General features: G+C 36.2%; 1 protein-coding gene and 1 long non-coding RNA gene across 6 annotated transcripts in view; both read right to left on the minus strand.

Moving 5' to 3' along the window:
* plekhg7 (pleckstrin homology domain containing, family G (with RhoGef domain) member 7) overlaps window positions 1–20,716 on the minus strand; it is a 44,847-nt gene extending 24,131 nt beyond the window's left edge. For 4 of the 5 annotated variants that reach the window (XR_012393719.1, XM_073929240.1, XM_009293507.4 and 1 more), the window contains exons 1-4: window positions 20,507–20,714; window positions 14,620–15,484; window positions 11,551–11,573; window positions 1,439–1,557 (exon numbers count right to left, since the gene is read on the minus strand). Coding sequence is in view for 4 of the 5 variants with exons in the window: in XM_073929240.1 (XP_073785341.1) it covers window positions 1,439–1,557; window positions 11,551–11,573; window positions 14,620–15,381 (904 nt within the window). In the remaining variant the exon portion in view is untranslated. Of the gene's footprint in view, window positions 1–1,438; window positions 1,558–11,550; window positions 11,574–14,619; window positions 15,485–20,506 lie in introns of all 5 variants that reach the window. The other variant, NM_001328211.1, reaches the window with a different exon arrangement.
* Window positions 20,717–22,919: 2,203 nt separating this feature from the next.
* LOC141378737 (uncharacterized) overlaps window positions 22,920–24,384 on the minus strand; it is a 35,896-nt gene continuing 34,431 nt past the window's right edge. The window contains exon 4 of the long non-coding RNA XR_012394002.1: window positions 22,920–23,107. This is a non-coding gene — a long non-coding RNA (uncharacterized lncRNA). The remainder of the gene's footprint in view (window positions 23,108–24,384) is intronic.

Here is a 24,384-nt window from a genome sequence, read left to right on the forward strand (position 1 = left end):
CATGTATAAGATGTGCACATTTACTGTACTTTGGATATATATTATATACAATATTTTTTACATATTTATTATCAGTGTAACAATAAATTGATATTTATTGATACATTGATCGAATAACTCTATGAATTATTTACATAAAACATGAATATCTCCTTTATTTATCTTCCTTCATGGCCATATACATATTTTAAGCTAAAATTAACATTTTGGTAATCTTGATTAATTTACCTATTTTTTAAATTTTATATATTGTTGATATATTTTGATCGATATTTCGCTGAATCACATTGAATCGAAATAATATTGCAGAGTTTTGTGAAGTATCAAAAAATATCACAGCCTAAAAATATTGATATCACATTGTATTGTGATGAAATTTACACACCTAATATACACACACATATATATATATATATATATATATATATATATATATATATATATATATATATATATATATATATATATATATATATATATATATATGTGTGTGTGTGTGTGTGCGTGTGTGTGTGTGTGTGTGTGTGTGTGTGTGTGTGTGTTTGTGTGTTTGTCATGACGACTTTGCATTTAAATTTATTTAATGAAAGTTTTTCTCAAATTAAATAGTGATAGGCTTGTGAAGTAAGAATTTATCACTTGTTTATTACTGCTATGCCACACTCTCATCATCGTTATTGACATAAAATTGATCCTGATACTTTACTCCATTATTAAATGTTTGTATTTTTGTATTTACAATTGCTTTAGAAGCCACAAAAGCTGATTTAGCCTTTCGCAATGAACTGGGTGAACTGACCAATCAGAGCTCTCTGGGATTTACAGTTGAGGGACTTTATGGATAGTGTGACTCGGTTTCAGACCAACTGAAAATAGAGGTGCTACACAATCTAAATATATATATAATCTATGTGTTTTTCAACATCAAAGGTCCCCTGAAGTCTTTTAAAATGTGCATTTTCATTCAATGTTTGACGTAATCTCGACTGAAACGCGAAGCAAGAGTGGGAAATACAGTAGCTCCTCCCCTTTGAAAAAAAAACAGCCAAAAGTGATTAGTTTTACAGCTCTGCCAGTGAAAATGGTTGAGAATAAATTAAATGCAAATAAGAAACATCTTGAAGGGGGTGGGGCATTTCAGATATTAGAGAGCAATTGATTGGTCAAGATTTGATGGGAAACTGAAGTATGAGGTGAACAAACTGGCAGCTTTAGATGTTTATATGAGTTTTATATCCTCTAAATGCGAATTTTGTCACTGTTTTGGAGCACACTAGCTAATATATATTACAATTCCAAGACTAACATCTAAAAAACTTTTCACTGAAACTTTAAAACAGGTTAACCTAGTACACCTAATAAACAAACATTATGCCTTCTTTTACTATACACCAAATTATGTCAGTCATAAAAGAACAACAACTGAGGCATGACTAACCTGAATAGTCAGATTTATTCAACATATCAGCCGCACCATTGGACACAAACAAATCTCCAGGGGAAACATCCAATCCAGGAAGACTGACAACCACAGAGCTCCGCCTCCTCTCCTTCAGCCTGAGAGAAATCACAGCAGAAGAGAACAGGTGAGTTCAGAGAACATTCGGTCCCTGAGGCAGCCTGTCTTTCAAAGCATACATGATGGATGTTCACTGAAATAATGTCGGTTAACCACAGAGCATCGCTTCTAAGATGCATTTGCATTGTATGCTTTTGTATTTTTTTACGAGCTCACCGTAAGTCGAACAATTTTTGAAGGTACAAATCTGCATGTGAACTGCAACTGTGCCAAATTATTTCTACTTTACTCCAACGGTACAATGGCTCCTCAGACCGCAGAAAACAATTATTCCACTAAATTAATCAGAGGACATTGGCCAATGTGCTGTGGTAATCTCTTTATGCAGAGCTTGGCCATGCTAAACTCAAAATTTCAAGGAAGATTTGTTTGAGCAGGAAATCAAAGAAATTCCATGTTCACATTTCTAACATGCTTTTGTTTTTATGAGGTTGCTGGAACTGTGTTGGAAAAGATGATAAACAAAAACATGCCGTGCATCAGCTGCGCTCTGCATGCACATCATTGCAATGTGCACGTCACTGAGCAGTGGCATATATTGATAGATACAGGGTGTTATATACAGTGGTTAAGAATAAAAGCAGGGGTGGAAAATCAGCACCCTGATTTTTTGCCTCAAGCAATAGGAATGAAGTCATGATTAATTATGTCAAATACAGTGCTCAGCATAACTGAGTACACCCCATTTTGAAAATGAAAATTAGTATCCATATCTCAGTGAATATTTGGTGCATTTAAACAAAACAGATTTATTAACAGATATCTTTATTAAAATAACATTTTTGTCACCGAACATATTTAGAAATTGAAAGATAATACAATTACATCCAAGCCAAAAAAATTGAAAAAATAATTACAACCTACAAAATTTCTACTAAATTTTTTGCTTCTCTTGATTTTTCATTCATTCATTCATTTTCTTGTCGGCTTAGTCCCTTTATTAATCCGGGGTCGCCACAGCGGAATGAACCGCCAACTTATCCAGCAAGTTTTTACGCAGCGGATGCCCTTCCAGCCGCAACCCATCTCTGGGAAACATCCACACACACATTCACACACACACACTCATACACTACGGACAATTTAGCCTACCAAATTCACCCGTACCACGTCTTTGGACTGTGGGGGAAACCGGAGTACCCGGAGGAAGCCCGCACGAAGGCAGGCAGAACATGCAGAAACACCAACTAAGCCGAGGTTCGAACCAGCGACCCAGCGACCTTCTTGCTGTGAGGCGACAGCACTATTCATATTTTTTAAATATTTATTATTTTTCTATAACATATAGATTTGGCTGTAAAATTTTTTGGACTGTTATCGTTATCCAGATTTGTCTTCGGTACTGAATAATCTAATGTATATGTACAAATATAATATTGTCTAGCTTCCTATTAAAAATATCAAATTAAAAGATAGATTTGTGAGGGGTGTACGGATATATGCTGACTACTGTATTTCGTTTCCCTCTTCTGCTTTTGTCGTGATTAAAGCAGAGATGCCCAAACTAGGGCTCGTGGGCCAGAGTAGGCCCATGCTAAGCTTTCATTTGACCTGTCATCCCATCTGAGAAGAGAGGGAGAATAATGGAGATGGTTTAGAGCAGTGGTTCCCAACCTGGGGTCCGCGCCCCCCTAAGGGGGGCGCCAGAGTTCACAAGGGGGGCGCGGGAGAGGATAAGTGTTGAGGTAGAAAAAGGCATAAAAATGCTCCACTATTATATAGGGCTGTACAATTAATCGAAAATCCGATTTCGATTTCAAATGACTATAAAAAAGCATTAATCGAGATAAACGCTTATTGCATCATATACCGCCACCTTTCTAGTTGTACACGTATTGCTCCTAAAAGCCCGAACGAGCGCGTGCTTATGTGTGTGTGCGCAGCAAGCACACTCAGTCAGAAGCATGCGGCCGCTCAGCATTCGCTCATTCGCACTCTGAGACGAGCAGAGGAGTGCAGACATCTAAAGTCATTAACATGAGCTTTCTAATGGTCAAATAGGTGTCAAAACGCGGTGATTAGTGATTATTTATATTAACCCTCATTTGTGTAATAAACAAACGAGTTGAGAATCAAAAGACACGTGAAAGAGAAACCAAAGAGACAGCGCGAAATATTCCTGCTGCCGGTGGTTTCTATGATTATTAATCAAACAACAAGAAAATCCCTCACTAGTCTTGACTGAAGAACTGCTGTAGCTAAAGTGTTTTTCTTACAGTGAAGATGCATAAAGCACAGTTTGTTTAATATTTTTATTCTATTGTATTTATTTCTCTTTCCTTTGCTGGGTGGAAAATAACTGTATGTAAACACTTGAAGTCAGAATTATTAGCCTTCCTAAATATTAGCAACCCTTTTCCTCCCAATTTCTGTTTTATGGAAAGAAGTTTTTTTTTTTTCTGAACATAATAGTTTTAATATCTCATTTCTAATAACGGATTTCTTTTATCTTTGCTATGATGACAGCACATAATATTTCACTAGGTATTTTTTAAAATACAAGCATTCAGATTAAAGTGCAGTTCAAAGGCTTAATTAGGGTAATAAGGCAAGTCATTGTATAATAGTAGTTTCTTCTGCAGACAATCAAAAATATTTATTGCTTAAGGGGGCTAATAATATTGACCTTAAATTAAATATTTTAACCTGCTTTTATTCTAGCTAAAATAAAATAAATAAGCCTAGAAGAAAAAATATTATAGGAAATACTGTTAAAATTCCTTGCTCTGTTAAACATAGTTTGGGAAATATTTAGCCTATATTAAAAAAAATTCTCAGAAGCACTAATAATTTTGACTTTAACTGATAATCGTTTTAAATAATCGTGATTACAATTATGACCAAAATAATCGTGATTATGATTTTTCCCAAAATCGAGCAGCCCTACTATTATATATGTATTTTTAAGTACCAAATATATATATATATATATATATATATATATATATATATATATATATATATATATATATATATATATATATATATATATATATATGTGTGTGTATATAAAAATAATTAAAATAAATAACTTTAAATAATTATTTAAATTTTGCTCACTCACGCAGTGTGCTTGTCAACGTGTCTTAAAGGCAAAATCAAAACAAAATCGGCAGAGAGACGTAAATGCAGTGATTCTTCAGAGGCGAAAAAAAAGATTAAACAGTATGGCAAAGCCTACCTAAATTTTGGTTTTATTGAAGGCCAAGACAAGTTAAAACTGATTAATTTATAGTTTCTATACATATTATATATTAATATTACACAAACACACACATACATATATATATATATATATATATATATATATATATATATATATATATATATATATATAGTACATATGTGTGTGTGAGTGTGTATTTTAATGGTGGGGGGGCTCCAATGTTTGTATATGCCTATGGGGGGGGCCCCTAAGAAAAAGGTTGGGAACCACTGGTTTAGAGCAGTGATTATGACTAAATTAGGGCCCACGGGCCAAAGTTGGCCCTTTGCATCCTTTAATTTAGCTCGCCAGAAGGAAATGATTAGAAGGGATTGGAAAATGCCTTTAACAGAAATTCAAAGAAAATTATTTAAAATTGAATGAACTAGTAATTATGATTAAAGTTTTTTTTTTACTATTTATTTTTAAATATTATGAATGAATGAATGAATGAGGAAATTACCCATGGCAACTTTAATGTAATACAGTTTACTATATTTAATTTCGGCCCACAGCTCTCAATCAAGCTTGAATTTTGACCCTTCACAAGAAAAAACTTGGTCACCCCTGGTTTAGAGATTGTAAATTCAAATTTAATCTAACCTTTTATTTGTTAGTTTTATTGTTAAACTACAAAAAAGGCTAACTGAGATTAAATGTTTCAATTTAAATGCTGTAATTCAGTTTAAAATGTACAGTACACACTGTCACCCAACAGATAGAGGACAATGCAGATTCGGCCTGACTAGTGTATGCTGCTGTAATGTGATGGGATGCTGACAATGGAGGTGCGGATGCAAATGCAGGTTTATTAAGAGAATGGTCAGGCAAGCAACAGTCAACACACAGGCAAACAGATAAAATCCAGAGTCGTGGTCAGTAAACAAGCGGATGATCAAAAAGCAGGCAGCAGATAAGAATAAACAATACAACAAAGCAAGGGTCTAACACGGAAAGGAAAGGCAAGGCTGGGCAAGGTAAGGCAAGGAAAGGGTACCGTGCCATAATGTCACAAACAATAAAACAAGACTCAGCAAAGTCTGTATGTGTGCTGTATATATAGTCTTTGTAATCAGTCCTAGAGCAGCTCCCAGCTGTATGTATGTAATCAAAGGAGAACTGGAACAGGTGTGTGTGTGGTGCATGACAGGATTTGTAGTCTGTATAGTGACAGAATTGTAGTCAAGTTAAAATGAATGTTCTCCAGCCATCTATGAGGATATGATTGCTGGTGATCATGACAGCCGCATTGAACTTCACTGTGTTATAAATGTGATTATTTATGTTCGTTCATTCATTTTCTTGTTGGCTCAGTCTCTTTATTAATACGGGGTCGCCACAGTGGAATGAACTGCCAACTTTTTCCAGTAAGTTTTTTCCAGCCGCAACCCATCTCTGGGAAACATTCACACACACATTACGGACAATTTAGCCCACCCAATTCACCTGTACCGCATGTCTTTGGACTGTGGGGGAAACCTGAGCACCCAGAAGAAACCCACACGAACGCAGGGAGAACATGCAAACTCCACACAGAAACGCCAACTGAGCCGAGGATTAAACCAGCAACCCAGCGACCTTCTTGCTGTGAGGCGATAGCACTACTTACACTGCTACACTGCTCTCTACACTGCTTCGCCCTGATTGTTTGTTTTAATTGTAATAAGTTTTCATTTAAAACGTTATGCTGCATTAGTTATTATGATTCAAAGTGATGTTTTCTATTTATTTCGAAATATTACGAAATAACTTATAATAGTAAATAAAATAGTAGTTTATTTATCTTCGGCCTACAGCTCTCGATGATATTTGGTTATTGGGCCTTCATACTAGAGAGTTTGGGCACCCCTGCTTTAAAGGGACCGTTTGCCTAAAAATGAACATTTCCTCATCCTTTCCGCACACTCAAATGGTTCTAAACTTTTATGAACTTTTATTCTTTGTTCTGTTGAACGCAAGCAAGATATTCTAAAGAATGTAGGAAAACGCAGCCATAGACATCCATAGTAGAGACAAAACATACTAAGGAGGTAAATGACAGTTTTTTCAACATTCTCCAGTGTAACTTCTTTTATGTTTAACAGAAGGAAGAAACAAACAGATTTGGAACAAGTGGAGGATGAGTAATGTAGTGGAGGATTAGTATGTTCATTTTGACATGAACTATACCTTTAAACAGGATAAACCTACATGAAAGGTAAACCTACTGGTTTAAAATATTTCCGTTGCCTGCAAGGCAAATCCAAACGTAATATGAAAACTAAAAACAGTCACAATGCAATAAAACTAATTACAAACTGAATGAAGAGATGCACATAAATATATATACTTTTTATGTATTTGTCCTTATACAGATAAGATCAAATGCTTTACTGTAACTACTGTCCTTGTAAATGATGTAAATACTGTTCTTGTGAATGCAATTATTGTGTTAATGAATTGATGTAACTTAATTCTAATTATAATGAACTACAATTACCAAAACTAAATACATACTGTACAATCTGAAAACACCCAATTAAGAATCCATTTGTGAAACTAAATCTGATTTGAATGTAAAAGATGTCTTAAAATGCAGAAATGTAAACGTGATTTGAGAACTAGATTGTAAACAGCCCCATTTTGGTCTCTTCTGTTCTTGTTCTTCAATTTTTATCCTCACTAGATTTAATTAAACAATTATACTGTAGTACCGCATAGGTCACTTCAGTTCCCCTGTTTCATTTTGACATAAAATCCTAAGGGCTTATAGGCAATGTTGTTTTCACACACAACTTGATAGGCTGGTTTTTGAGATACTCGTCCTCTCTACAGAGACTCGGTGTGCTACTGTATGTCACATGTGGAAATGGAGTTTTACAATCGCGTACATCTTCAGATGCAGGTATGAGGGAGAAATAAGAGCTTGGCACAGTAAATTTCAAAATAAATACAAGTCTGTTTTTACATTAAAGGCACAGCATGTGATCTTTACTGCTAGAGGGCATATATTCACAACAAACAAAGGCGTAGTTTGATGATGCCATGACTGAATGTGGAATATAGAGTTTTCATCTTCATTACATCCTCTGGGACTCATGCAGAAATCATGGATGAGGAATTCAACACTTAGTAGCATGAAGCACAGGTTGAAAGCAAAACTAGATGCTGAAGCAACTGCTGATGAGAGACGATGTAGCACGAAAGCAGCAGAGATTTTATAAGTGCAGTTCTTCTGGTTCTTCCAGTCATGATTCATTGATTCATTTGTTAAACCGCCAACTTATCCAGCATATGTTTTACACAGCGGATTCTCTTACAGCGATAACCAACCCAGGCTCATTCTGGAAACTTAGTCCCGATGTTTCTGGAGACCGCGAAATACGTCCCGGTAGGTATGTATTTGTGCAGTTTTTGTTTTCGCGAATCCGCGAGAGGCCGCTGTGCGCACTGTTCTCACATAAAGCTGCCAGAGGCGACTGTTGAGAGATCCGTCTGTCCGACAGACTGATTGACTGGGCAACCGGCCAAATAGCCGACCCACCTTCCTCCTCCTCCTTCACTAAACCCAACTGGTTTTACCGATTGACCTGCCGGCCCGCCCACCTGCTTCTCTAAACCCAAGCAACGATTTATAAAAGCCGTCCAGAAACAGAAAAGTCCTCATCTGATTTTGACCACGTTTTCGGATTTCACCACATTCTCGCCCTGTTATGAACTCGTTTACTTTATTTTTTGGACTATGTTTTTGTCTTACCTGATTTCTGGAATCGCTCTTCCCCGGGCTCGAACCCGGTCTTACACGACAAGCTAACCAAACAAACTGGTTGCAGCGGTAAAGCCCTCCAAACTGAGGTGAGCTGTCAGCCAGCAACGCGAAGAGAAGCGGCGTCACAGCGCCCCGTAGCATTTGCTTAAAAAAATGAAATGCAGCCATACGTACCTCCGGCTATAGATCGCGGTCTCCAGAAACGTCTGCGAGACTACATTTTCAGAATGAGCTTGGGTTGGCTACAACCCAGTACTGGGAAACATCCACACACACATACACTTCAGCGCATTTAGTTCATTCAATTCACCTACCAAATGTCTTTGGGCTGTAGGGGAAATCGGACCACCTACAGGAAACCCTTGTGAACATGGGGAAAACAAGCAAACTCCACACAGAAAGGCCACCTGACCCAGCCAGGACTCGAACCAGCAACCTTCTTGCTGTGAGGCGACAGTGCTAATCACTGAGCCACTGTGTTGCCCCAGAGCTGTTTTATCATACTAAATAGATTTTAAAGATCTGCTATAATTCTGAGTTGTGCAGTCTAATAAAATGCACATTATATTTATATCTTTGTATAAGTTTACAGTATAGACTATTTAAAATGCGTACAAGGGTCTTATATGCATATTTATATTTGTTTTACTCAAAACACACACACTCATTCATAGAGAATAAGCACAACCATTAACCAATGGGCATTATGGTCACAGGCCCAGGGGCCCTTGCGCACTTGGGGCCTCTGCGAGGGGGGGGAAATGCAGATTTTGGAGTGTCTATTTAGCCAAAGTGCAAATAGAGCACCTCATTGGAATAAGCTAGTTGAGTGATTCTTGCCCATCACCGTTTGATTGACAGAGACAACATAACTAAAGACTGCAACAGACAGCAGTGTGGGTGACGTAGCTCGTAAAGCACATGGCAACATGTTTTAGCGTGATCGATCTTGAACCTGGTCGAATCCAGCATTCTAAATATCAGATTTTTCCTACGCTTCATCACGAGGAAGACAATTGGGAATCATTAATAAGTGTGTGTATAATGGAGGACTCAGATTCATAGAACTGGATTGGAGAGGTGTTATATTCAAATAATATGCATAATAATAAGTTTGTAGAAGTTATAAATATACATTTTAGTACTGTTTCAGTGAATTTGAACAAGTATATTAAAATCTATAAATTTTCACGAGTTATATTGGTATTTTTTTTCTAAAGTGTGCTTTAAATTCTTTAAAAATAAGTTAAATCTAGAAATATATATATGTATGTTATATATATATATATATATATATATATATATATATATATATATATATATATACATATATACATATATATATATATATATATATATATATATATATATATACATATATATATATATATATATATATATATATATATATATATATATATATATATATATATATATATATATATATATATTATTTAAAAAATGCAGGCAATACATTATATATGAATTTTATTTTAGAAATATTATATTAATTAAAAAAAAAATGTCCAACTATAAAGGTGTGGCCAGGTAGGGGGCCTGCAAGACATTGTGCCCAGGAGCCTCTGAATTCTCAATCTGGGCCAGGGCACAACCCTATTAGACCATGCGCCAGGGCACAGACCATATTTTTTCATCCTTAAAATAGCAAAAGTGGATTCAGACATGCCTCTAATGCTTTTGCGGCATGCGCTTTAGACTTTGCACCTACATCATTAAAATAGAGACCAAAGACAATGCTGCTCTGTTCAAAAACATGCGTGGAAACATGGAGATTTCCTAGAACCGGCTTTACTAAAAAAATGCATATGAAAATCACAGTGGATTAATCTTTCAGCCCTACATGACACTGAACAAAATAAACTCTGACAGGTTGTTTTACATATCAATCAAACCTCCTCTAAGTGTTTCTTGGCCAACGAGTCCAGACCTTCGGTCACCAGTCTGAAGGTCTGGCTAGACAACACTACACTTATCCAAACTGAAGAACTAAACACAAAAACAAGCGCAGATACTTTTATCAGTCATTTAGTGTTCATCGCAATGAATATTGAACCATAAACCAATACAGCTATGAGATATAAATTCTTCAACACTATAAAGGGAACACCCATTCCCACGCCACCTGGCACAATGAACCCAACACATACTTCCTTATTAACCTTCTACTTCATTATTTTCATCCTTTTGGACCTTTCTGGAGATACAGCAGCTAATAAAAGGCTTAATGTGTTCACTATTTGCACTTCCTACTTCTCTTTTGCAAGAGCAAACAGAAACACAAATGCCACCGCATCAGGCTTTGAAACCCTACCGGTAAAAAGTCAGTCCTTTTTACCGACATTAAAAACAGGTCACTGCTAATGGCTTGTTATCTAGAGGCGAATCCACAATGCAGGCCTACAATGAAGCAGTCCTCTATCTTGACCATCCCGGCCACAAAGAAGGGAGCTTTGTCCTCGCACCTCTACAGAATAATGATGCCCCTTAACATAACTGTCCCATCCAATCGGCGTCCAGAGATGAGCACTGCAATCAGACGGTGCCATACTGTAATTAAGGCCACAATAGCTGCCTAATTATCCACCGCTGAAAAGATGAGCGTGGCCCAAGCAAAGAGGGCCCTACGAGGGGAAAAGTGGCACTAATGAGAGTTTGTCTGGGCCGAACGATGGATCTCTAATAACTCTCCTTTAAAAGTTCATGCGCAGCTAACAAAGCGGCAACACAATGAACAATGAACGTCCTACAATCCCAGCTCCCCCTTGCGCCAGCATGGTGGCGCTCTGCTGAAAAAAAGTGTCCCGCTTTGGCCTCATTATCACAAACGAAAACAAATTCCATGAATAATGACACAACTTTTCAAATGGTAGATGTTGAGAAACAAGTGAACAGGGAAATGTTACTTTGACAGACCAAAATGACTAGGACAAAAATATGGCTCACATGCAAATAGTGAATGGCTTATGCAAAACTTTAGATTAGAAACAGCTCACCTACCTTTTATGACATGGATCCTTGACCTGTAATCAAAAGCAGATACAAAAAAACGTGAGCAAAGTACTTGGAGACAGCAAAACCCTAGTCATCAAGTAAACATGATATCAATTTCAGCGAATCCCGTCACACAATTGTTGTGAGCTAAAAAGACCTCTGAAGGTCTCACATCTACTGATATCTCAGTCCATTGTGGGGAAGGCTTGGTGAATGTATGGATGGAGTGAATAGGGCTTGGCTTTTATACTTCTGATCCTACACTGACCCTTCCATTATTTGGTGATTGCTGACTGGAGTGAATGGAACGAAGCTGCCAGTGCATGAAGCTGCTGATTCAATTGCTGTCAGAAGCTCTTATTGTGAACTAGTACCTCGGGAGGTCGAAGGGGAACGATGCAAGAGGCATTCTTTGATAAAAGCGGAAAGGCTATTGCTGGTGATTTACAAGCTGCATGGAAAAAGATGACTTATCGTTGTTGATGAATCTGATTGTTATCTAAAGGATAGTATACAGGCCGTTAATCAAATAAACACTGATGTGGTGATGGAGACAAGGGTTGATTTTGTCAACTAAAACAAAAACTGCTTTGTAAAAGCTTAAAGGGAGTTCCCCAAAAATGAAAACTCTGCCACCATTTACTTACCCTTCACTTGTTCAAAAACCTATTTGAATTTCTTTCTTTTGTTGAACACAAAAGAAGATATTTTGAAAAATGATGGTAGCTGGCACCCATTGATTTCCAAAGTCAATGGTTAAAGATTTTTAGCTTTCTTCAGAAAACCTTCTTTTGTGTCTAACAGAAGAAAGAAACTTGTACAAGTTTAGACCATATAAGGAGAGTAAATGATAAGCTTTTTGGGTGAAATGCAGTCTTGGTAACTCATTCATTCATTTTCTTTTTGGCTTATTCCAGGGGCGTTGCTAGACATAAAGCTCTACTGGGGAGCTCTACTCCAAAAAGATAAAAATAAATAAATAATAAAATTATATATATATATATATATATATATATATATATATATATATATATATATATATATATATATATATATATATATATAATACAATTCTATAGACAATTTAATAAAATACAAAAAATATGCTTTATAGAACTATCTGTTGTGTGTTGTCCTAGACCTGACTCATGGCCAAGAATTAAATTTAATTGGCACTGGCGATTTTTACTGGGGCACGTGCCCCAGTAAATGGGGTCTAGCGACGCCCCTGGCTTAGTCCCTTTATTAATCGGGGGTCACCACAGTGGAATGAACAACCAACTTATCCAGCATATGTTTTATGTTTATGTTTGATGCCCTTCTAGCCACAACCAAACACTGGGAAACACCCAAACACTCTCACATTCACACTCATACAATACGGCCAATGTAGCTTATTCAATTAACTGATAGCGCATATCTTTGGACTGGGGGGGAAACCGGAGCTCCCAGAGGCAATCATGCTACCTACTTTGCCACCAAGTCACCAGCCTTGGTAACTACCCTAATTTTTTTTTATTGTTTATATACACTGCAAAACCCACACTGGATTCCACTTAATCTATTTGTGCTGTGTTTAACTCATTTGTTTTTACAAATTCAAGGCGATTGAACATGAAAAAATTAATTTGTCGAAAAAAACCTCAAACCTTGCGTTGTTTTAGCTTAACAGAAAGCGTCATTTTTTTTGGAGTGTATGTTAAAGAGGTGGTCCGGAGTGTATTTTTAAGGCTTGGTTGTGTTTATAAGATGCAAAGCAATGTGTGCTCATGCTTCATTTGTATAAAATCAATAATATTTTTTCATATATCTTGCTTTCATTATATACAGCTACTCTGCTAACATTAAAACGACTATCATATTACCTTGTTTCTTCGAAACTTCCCACCCTCAAGATGCTCTGATTGGTCGCTAATATAATGTGCTGTAATTCGCAAATCGGCTCCATGTCACCAGAAAGTGTCATGCCCCTAAAAGCACATGATTTTGCGCTATGTAAACACTGTCAGTCAGAGTAGCTCATAGCCATGTCAGTTTGAGCCTGAACCAGACAGAAAATGACACCGAGGACACAGCTAAAGCTCACGCCTGCTCTCTAAAATACAATCTAGCAAGTGTCTTTCATATATATTCAGAATAAGCATGTGTAAGTAATATGAAATGTTCACATATCCTTTGCGAGTTCAGTATTTGAGATATAGAATGCAGAGAAAGAGAGGTGTTTACAGCGGTTTGACGAATAAATATGGATTTGTAGCTAAATTGTTAGCGTTGCCAAACAGCATTTCCTGTTGCTTCCGTCCTTGTTAAAATATACCCTTAACAATATACCCTTAACGTTTGAAACTATGCATGTAATGGATCAATTTTAACCAATAAATACTAACAGGTTGTGACTCACAACTGTTCCTACTTTGCTGACTTTTAGCCGAATCCAACAATGAACTAAAATTCTTGAAGCTCTCCTTTGTCAAATGCTAGCTATATATTTTTTTTATAATTCTTTGGATAATTAAAGTTAAATTGTAAGCACATCTTTCTTTGTGTCATGTCATTTGGAAGCCCAAATACAGAATCAGAACAAGCTCTGTGAAAATAGCAGCATTCAAGCAGCATTTTAGGATGCCACTTCGCTGCACATCGTTTATGCACGTGGGGAATACGCGTTACCTGAAGCGTTTGTGATCTCACTAGCTCAGATGTATTTTTTTAAAGTCCCCAAACTTCGTTCTCTGTAGGCTTTGCTAAGCTAACTCTGTAAAAGCCACTTCACTTTGAGCGGAATTTTGAACACAGAACTTTGAGTGTCTTACATTCAGAGATGTTATGTTCACACAGCTACATTACACATCAACTAAAGTTTAAAATATGATATCATAGTGGACCACCCCTTTAAAGGAGCAATTAAGCAAACAATAACAGAAACATTAACAAATAAAGCCAAATTATAAAATTTATAAAAAACTAATATTTTATAAATTATAATACCAAAACAACAATGCATATCTTATTATATAAATATCACATATCTGTTGTTTCCCTTTAGGGTAAGATGATCTAAAACTCATTGTATACCTGCTCATTGTCATCAGTAGTGCTCTCTTTGTCCGAAGCAGGCTTTTTGGAATCACAAGACTCTTTGCTTTTGCAGATGGAACCATTGTCAAGTGTCTGTGATCTGTGTGTACGAACTGTCCCGGGAGTCACTGAAGATTCAGGACTCTTGTTCTCCTCATCCGCCGCCAGTGGAGATTTTTCTCGAAAAAATGAAGAATGTGGACTCATTGGGGTTGAAGACTCCTCTCTTAAAGGCTTGGCTGGATTGCTGGTCTCCCGGTTGTAGATTCTGGTGCTCCTCATCCTCCTCAGAGTCGGGGATGTGGAGATGCGGGTTGGGGAATGTCTGTGAAAATCCACAGAGTATGACATCCCGGATGACCTCCATAAAGCCGGGGATGTGGAGCAGCAGGCTGGGGAATGTCTGTGAAAATTCGGAGTGTGTAACGGCAAGGGCATCCTCCTCTGAGTCTGGGATGGGGAGATGGGGGCCGGGGAATGTCTGTGAATCTCCTGAGTGATCAAGTCCCCAGACGTGCAATTTGACGTTGTCACAGAACCTAATTTCATGCCTGATGACGTGCTGTCAAAATTTATTCGCATTGTGCAAGGATTAGTCGTTTGTGTGTCTATGTCCTTGCTATGAACATGTTGGGTTTGGGTCTGAGCATCCGTCCCTTTTACCATTTTCTTGTCATGCCAGTCTATATAACTCCAGTCCAAACTTTTATCCACTTCCTTCCTGTTTTCACTTATGAAAGCATAATTCAGCTCCGTCATCTTGAGTAATCTGGCATTATATCCCACGAATGAAGACAGATTAGGAATCAGATGCAAGTTTGGCTTGAGTCATTCCCACAAAAATGTGTCCAATCCGATGTCTCTGGAGTTTCAGAAAAGCAAGAAAGGATTAGAAAAGCCACCCACTATGTTTATTTGAACTCTTGCAGAACTAGTCCGGTACAGTATGCCTATTTTAAACCCAAGTAATCTCCACATTTTAGATAACCCAATGAAACAGAGTGTTAACTAGAAGTTTATGATTAAGACCCAACAGAAAGAAGTTAACAAAAAAGTGATTACATTTTTTAAAAACAAATAGTTATATGGATAAAATAAGCTTTTTTTTAGTTAAAAATGGTAAACAACCTACAACAAAATCAATTAAATCTGTTATTGGGTAGATCCATGTCCTTCATAAGGTTCTAATATGTAGGTATTAATTTCTTTTGGGTATTTTTTTTTCCTTATTTTTTTAGTTAATTAATCAACATTCTTTAAGAACTTAAATTTTCTAAAATTAGCGCAAAGATTAGTTTTGTTAGTCCCTTTGTCAGGTGTTAAAGGCCTATACCAATAAAAATATAAATTCAGACTATAAACAAAACCTTAATGGACAACAAAAAAAACAACCGCAACTACAACAATAGAGCACAAAATGTGTGTTTGGAATTTTGATTATTAAGAAGCAATTTCTTAAAATTATACTTAAATATATTAAATGATACACCATCTCTAATGCCGAGTTCAGACTGCATGATTTTCAAAGTAGTCGTGTCACAGATGTTTTCACACTGCATGACTATCTGGGCTAGCATTGCAAGATGGATCGGCGACAGGGGCTTTCACATTGCATGACTTTACAATAGGAAGAATCGCCGACAACTTCGTCCAAACCACGTCTCACAGCCAAAAACATGTAGTATATCTTTTGTTATTAACTACATAATGAGAAAGAAGCCTTTGATGGGTTAGAAAATGTACATATTTGCTCACCTGGGTTTGAAGGGAATTAGCCATTTTTCCTTAACTTAAGTTGATAATAAATTAATTTCTTTTTTAACTTTCTGTATGAAAGTCAAACAGACACGGGTGCTCCTCAGTCATGTCAAACCTCCACTAGTTTTTCCTCCATTTCGTGGGTCCAAATAAACCGAAAATAAGCGCTTTTAACTTTTCCCCCTACCTCCCGCTAGCCTACAGGCATTCACACACATACACAAGTGGATGCTGCTCTCTTATTGGCTGTAGACGATCGTCGATGTTATTTTCAGTCAAAACTCATTTCACACGGCATGATTTGAATCGCCGACAGCTCTAGATATTTAGCATGCCAAATATCTCACAGGCATCGGCGACTCATCTGCGATTCTCTCAGATTGCGTCTTTGATAGTTCATACTGTGTGATTGTCACTCACGTGCACGAGCACAGTTTTGCCTGTGATTTCAGACATTTGTCTGCGATTTCTCAAAACCTGCCTGATTTCTCAAAACCTGCCTGCCCAAAATCGGGGCTAAAATCTCGCAGTCTGAACTAGGCATAACAGATTGTGATGTCAAATTCCACCAATGCGATGCACTAAAAGAAAAACAAGCTAAACCAAAAGAAGTGAACAGAAATTGGTAATATTTCCTAAGTAGTAATAAGAACTTTAAAGGACACCTATTTTACCCCTTTTACAAGATGTAAGATAAGACTTGTTAAGATGTTTCAGCTCAAAATACCCATCAGATCATTTATTATATAATGTAGAATTGGCCCATTTTGGTATTTCAATACATTGTAGCTGTTTTTGTAGCCTGTGGCTTTAAATGCAAACAAGCTGCTTTTCCCCACCCACCGCTCCAACATGTGTGTGTGTTTCTCCTGCTTTATGTCAGATAAACAGCCATCAGTGATAGAGACAGACTCGGATGAAGCTGAAATAAGGTCATTGGTCAAAAAACCAAGTAACTTTATTTTACGTATTTGTTGTGTTTATTCAAGCCTTTCTGAAGGGATGAGACACACTCAAATGCGCATTCACTGACACCATGCAGCCGTGGTGATTATAATAGTTAAGAATTACATATCGATTTTACTCTCAAGCATGCACTGTTTTAAAAATGTTATAAACTTATAAAATTATTATTCAGGTGCAGCTGATCATAGAAAGTTGTAACATGTTTTAATCCCAGTTTCTTTGCAAAAAATGTTCTGTGAACATGTGTACACATCTTATTAAGGAGACATGGTACCTGTCAATCAATTCGTTGGGTGGGGAAACCCGCATTCTTACGTCATGTTGCGGTGGGCCTCAAAATAGGAGGGATTTGGGTCCTATTTTAACATCAGGAAATTTAAAAAAGAGACTTATTGTGTTTATATCACAGCAATATGACTGTGGACACACTAGACCTACACACAGGTCTGTCCGAAAAGCTTACAAAAGCTGATTTTCATCATAGGTGCCCTTTAAGGTACAAATATATACAACTGAATGTAGATACTAATATGAAAACTTTAGGTATTACCAATACTGTATGAATCTTTAAAGCAGTAATATGCATCATTTAGGTGTACGTAAGGTGTAAATATGTACATTTTGAAAGTGTAAGCATTTCTTATCTAAAAGTGTCAAAAACTATTTTAAACCCCTCAGTTTACATTTTGCACACCAATGGGATTAAATGTGCGCATTCACCAATACATATGAAGTTAAGCACTCAGACAATGAAAGCCACTATTAATGTTATGCAATTTTCAAGCAAGCAATCCAGAAGGATTATTTTAACCACATTCTCAGACAGGCTATATTTATCATTCATTCAGCGTATTTAAAGAAATATTTCTGATATTGTAGCCTTCTAATCTATTTTGCACATATCCTATTGTATATTTTTATTCTATCTTATGGTTAATCTTTTTATTGTTGTGCTGTTTCTGCTATTATTGGTATTTTGCCTTGTAGTGTTCGTATTTTCCCTTGTAGAACTTTGATTCTAAGAAAACCATTACAAAAAGTGTTATTATTTTTATTATTATTATTATTATATGCCAATATAAACTTAAATATCCTGCATGTTTATTTTCTAACTTTTTGTATTGTTTGCATATATAGTGTCTGTGATATACACTATTCCACAATGCAGTATGCAGACACTGACTATGCAATTTCTATTTAAAATTTATTTTAAATTAAAAATTAAAAGTATATTTCTTTTAAATACATACATGCTTATTAAATTCAAGGCTTTGGTGTTTCAACCTTGATTGTGCCCTTTTAAAATATTTTACAGTCATTACAAGCACGAGCTTATAAGGTCATAAACCTACAACTTGTTTCTTAGAATATTGATAATGCACAAATATCCGGCTTTAAAATATTCACTTTATCAATGTTTTGACTGTATAAGATTACCCAAAACATATGGGACATATCATAAATATACAGTACACTTTCAAGAACAAATATGCTTGTATGTTAAATTTATGTTGTCAGACCTTAAGCTTTTTGCCTATGTTGATATATTCTGTAAGAAAGTATCTTTACATGTTACTAAATTTATTGTGCCATCAGCCAGCCTGTTAAAAAAGTGACAGGGTTAATATTTTTTATAGTATATTTGGTCTAAACAAGCCTGGCGTTCCTGAGCAACAGTAGAAAGCTAATGTTTTCTTGTTCTTATGTATTTCTTGTTTATGCATAAGTCTTGGATTAAGTAGTTGGCTATATAGTGATATAATATATTAATATTTATTCATTCATTCATTTTCCTTTGGCTTAGTTCCTTTGGCTCACCACAGGAAATGAACGGCCAACTTATCCAGCATATGTTTTATACAGCGGATGCCCTTCCAATTGCAACCCAGTACTGGGAAACATCCATACACACTCATTCACACACATACACTACAGCCAATTTAGTTTATTCAATTCACCTATAGCGCATGTTTTCGGATTGTGGGGGGAACTGGAGCACCCAAAGAAAACTCATGTGAACACAGGGAGAACATGCAAAACTCCACACAGAAATGCCACCTGACCCAGAGGTACTCGAACCAGCAATCTTTTTGCTGTGAGGTGACAGTGCTAACCACTGAGCCACTTAATACTATAATATAATATAATATAATATAATATAATATAATATAATATAATATAATATAATATAATATAATATAATATAATATAATATAGGCGAGGCAGTGGCGCAGTAGGTAGTGCTGTCGCCTCACAGCAAGTAGGTCACTGGTTCGAACCTCGGCTCAGTTGGTGTTTCTGTGAGGAGTTTGCATGTTCTCCCTGCCTTCGCGTGGGTTTCTTCCGGGTGCTCCGGTTTCCCCCACCGTCCAAAGACATGTGGTGCAAGTGAATTGGGTAGGCTAAATTGTCTTTAGTGTATGAGTGTGTGTGTGAATGTGAGGGTGGATGTTTCCCAGAGATGGGTTGCGGCTGGAAGGGCATCCGCTGCGTAAAAACTTGCTGGATTCATCGGTTCATTCCGCTGTGGCGACCCCAGATTAATAAAGGGACTAAGCCGACAAGAAAATAAATATAATATAAAGGGTAAAGTTTTAAAATAGAACTTCAAGGTAATATTAATTAATGATAATAATAATAATAATAATAATAATAATAAATTAAATAGCAACAATAATCATTATAGTATTCAATATCGATAAATATTATTTTTTAATTTAAAACTGTTCTCAGGTTACTATCATATTTTCATTACCCATCCTTAAAAACTAAATGCTAAAGTAACCCAAAGACACACACCCAGGACATACACAGTCCTGTTATCGATCGACTATATCAAACATTACCCGTTTTTATCAGAGACAAAATGTCCTTGAATACACTGAATTATTGTGGAAAGCTTAATTGTAATGCAGTGAATAAAGAAACTGTGACAGAGCAGCGTGAGAAACAAAGGCAACTGATCCTGCTCTATAGCGGGCAACTAGTGTAGGTTTACATTAAATATGATACAATTTCACATTTTTCCTCATAAAAAAAACAAGTCAAAGGCATGCTACGCTATAGAAAACATGCAGCAAAATAACTTATTTGTCTGTTTTTATTAGGATAAGTCATAAATAACACAACATTCTCCATTATTGAAGTATATCTCACTTACCTCAGTTGTTCCCGGTGTTCTGCGATTCGGGCGGCTGTTGCTGCTGGAGGAGGGAAACGAGCTGGAGGATAAAAGTAGGCTACAATGTTTCACCCCGGATGCTTTTAAGCAAAATGTTACACAAAATCTGCCTGTTTGAGTCTAATAAAGCGAACGAGGAGTGAGTGCAAAAACAGACTGTGTGGTTCAGCAGGTACTTGTCTTGTGTGTTTATGTGAGTGAGAGAAGGAGGTTTGCTCTCTCTCTCTCTCTCTCTCTCTCTCTCTCTCTCACTCACTCTCTCTCCGTGCCTTGTTGCCTAAGGTCACTGGAGGTGGAGCGTAGCTGTATTGTGTTGATATGTAGGCTATGTGTGTGTGTTTGTGTACCAGATATACCCTGACCGTACTGCGTGATGATGACCTCGTGTTTCTTTTTAGGGTGATCGTCAAGAAGGAAGGTAAATGACAGGTAACCACTAATGTCGTAGACGTTTTCACACAAACCTCATGGAAACTCTGAGCAAATGTCAAGCATCTTAGTTTTCGGCCACGTGATCGGGTTGATGCGGAGATCAGCCAAGTTGTTGTTCACTTATTTAGATAGTTAGTTACTTGGTAAGAACATGTAATAGGCCGATATAAAATTGGATTGCTGGCTGTACAAAGAACTGTTGTACATGTCCTTGTAAGTCAGATTTATTGAAAAATATGTGTTATTAGTAGGCTAACTTCATTTATTAAAGTAAAAATTAATTAAATTATTGACTAATTACGAATAAGCTGCTGGAAAAGTTTTATTCAGGGTTGTATGAATAGGCTTGCAACGCATTTTGGATAATTTAATTGTTCAAATTATATTTATATATATTTTCTAGAAGTGTCATACATTTACATTTTTACATTTCTAAAAAAAAAAAATGTTGGCAATATATTTTAATTTTAAATTAGGCCTGTGCATTTTAGGTGGATGGAGCTGTAAAATTATAACCCCCCAAAAAATCTTTGACATGCAAAAAAATCAAACAATCCATGTGACCATGTGACTTTTTTATCATTTCGTTTATCATGACACTAGATGGCAGTACAGGCGAGTTTAAATAAATCTAATGCTGTGAAAATGTCCCAAAAAGGTAGAAATATTATGTCATAATGATGCTGAATTACAAAAAGGCCATACATCAATGAATGAACGAATGTAAAATTATGCATTAATTAAAATAGTAGAGATTATGTATTAATTACCTTAGTTTAACAAATTTACCACTAAATAATTTAATTTACCATTTTTAAATGGAACAAAAATCACTATCACAATCAGTAATTTCTATCATTAGTATACACATGAGTTTAAAAATGAATACTTCGAACATATCTGTTAAAAACCCACTATGGGAAGACTGGCCTTTAGATGTACACCTCGTAGAGTGGTAACTCAATTAGGTTACTGTGATTTCTTTTTTAAAACAATCTAAAGTATTTAATACATGCAAGTAAATAAACCAAGTTTGGACTATTTGAGTCTTTACTGAATATATATAACATAAAATCTAATATTGATAATATGCTAATATGGTTTCCAAACCACTAGCTGAATGGTTTACAATGATTATTTAGCCATTTTTTGTGCTTGTACAATGAATTAATATATAAATGAATGAGCAAATCAGGGAGAAAATTAAAGCTGATAGATAGATAGATAGATAGATAGATAGATAGATAGATAGATAGATAGATAGATAGATAGATAGATAGATAGATAGATAGATAGATAGATAGATAGATAGATAGATAGATAGATAGATAGATAGATGTGGAAAAGTTTAGAGAAAAACGAAAAGTAAAAATATACAAATAAATAAAATTGAATAAAAACATGAGATAATATTTTAAAAACTAAACAATTTTTATAGATTTTATAATCAATATAAGAGCTGTAATTTAGGTTATAATACAATAATACAACTTATAAATATATTAAAAATAAATATATTACTATATATTTTGTATTATTAAATAAGCTATATTTTTTACCTAAGATTTTCTTTATTTACTCACACTCAAGAGGTTCTTCACTTTTAGGAATTTATCTTTTCTGTTGAACAATAAATTGAACAATATTGGGGGAAACTGCCATTGGCTTTTATAGTATTTTCTGTTCCTACATTGGATGTGAGTGGATGCTTTTTACTACATACCTTGTACTGAGTCTAAAACATCAAGTACACAAAGGTTTAAACCCACTTGGCAGTGTTGTAACACATTACAAGTAACGCAAGTTATGTAATAATATTATATTTCTAAGTAACAAGTAAAATAATGCTTAACTCAAGTTACTTTTTTAGATGAACACATTTTTAAAAATTAGTTTGCTGAATTAAAATTAAAATAACCACGTTGAATCACACTCAATGAGAAATTAGCAAACACTGATCGAAACTTTTAACTTTTTTTTATTAATCTGTATATATGGCATGTCTATCAGGATGTTCTAAAAAATGTACATTATTCTTATTCAATCATTCATTCATTTTCTTTTTGGCTTAGTCTCTTATTAATCAGAGGTCGCCACAGCAGAATTAACCGCCAACTTATCCAGCATATGTTTTACACAGCGGATGCCCTTCCAGCTGCAACCCATCACTGGGAAATACCCATACATTTTTCATTCTAACACATACACTACGGACAATTTATCCTACCCAATTCACCTGTAACACATGTCTTTGGGCTTGTGGGGGATACCGGAGCACCGGAGGAAACCCACACGAACACGGGAAGAACATGCAAACTTCATACAGAAATGCCAACTGACCTAACCGAGGCTCGAACCAGCGACCTACTTGCTGTGAGGCAAGATCGCTACCCATTGCGCCACCACGTCACGCCGATAACATTATTCTATTTTTTTGTTTTTGAAAGGTAAATGAATGTGTAGGTTATACAGTGTGTTGTTAAATGCAGAGCTCCTCTATTTTAAAAAAGAAAAATACCCTGCAAGTTCTGAAAGAGATCAAGCCTTAGGCAGGTATGAAAAAGTAACTAAAAAGTATCTCAAAAGTAACATAACGCAGTACTTTCCATAAAAAGTAAATACGTAACGCAACTAGTTACTTTTTTCAGGAGTAAAACAATACTGTAATGCATTACTTTCAAATGTAGCTTTGCCCAACACTGCCAGTCAATACCAGGACAAGAACAACTAACAGTTAACAATACCAGCAGCATGGTGGCGCAGTGAGTAGCACAATTGCCTGACAGAAAGAAGGTCACTAGCTCTAGCCCCAGCTGGGTCAGTTGGCATTTCTGTGTGGAGTTTCCATGTTCTCCACATGTTCGTGTGGGTTTCCCCCGGGTAAGCTAAACTGGCCGTAGTGTGTGTGAATTTAAGAGTGTATGGGTGTTTCTCAGTGTTGGGTTGCGGCTGGAAGGGCATCCGCTGCGTAAAAAAAAAACATATGCTGGATAAGTTGGTGGTTCCTTCCACTGTGGCGACCCCTGATTAATAAAAGGACTAAACCGAAAAGTAAATTAGTTAAATGAGTTAACAATATCAGGAGCACACAGAGGAAATCTACAGCAACACTAGTAAAGCTATCAACTAGTTTTGCATAATATATTTCTATTTACATATAAACCCATTGTGGTGCAGTGGGTAGCACAATCGCCTCACAGCAAGAAGGTCACTGGGTCGAGCCCCGGCTAGGTCAGTTGGCATTTCTGTGTGACGTTTGCATGTTCTCCCCGTGTTGGCGTGGGTTTCCTCCAGGTGCTCTGGTTACCTCCACAAGTCCAAAAACATGTGATATAGGTGAATTGGATAGGCTAAATTGTCTGTAGTGTATGACTGTGTATGGATGTTTCCCAGTGATGGGTTGCATGAATGAATAAATGAACCTT

This window comes from Danio rerio, chromosome 18 (genome assembly GCF_049306965.1).
Source record: "Danio rerio strain Tuebingen ecotype United States chromosome 18, GRCz12tu, whole genome shotgun sequence".
Lineage (NCBI taxonomy): Eukaryota > Metazoa > Chordata > Actinopteri > Cypriniformes > Danionidae > Danio > Danio rerio.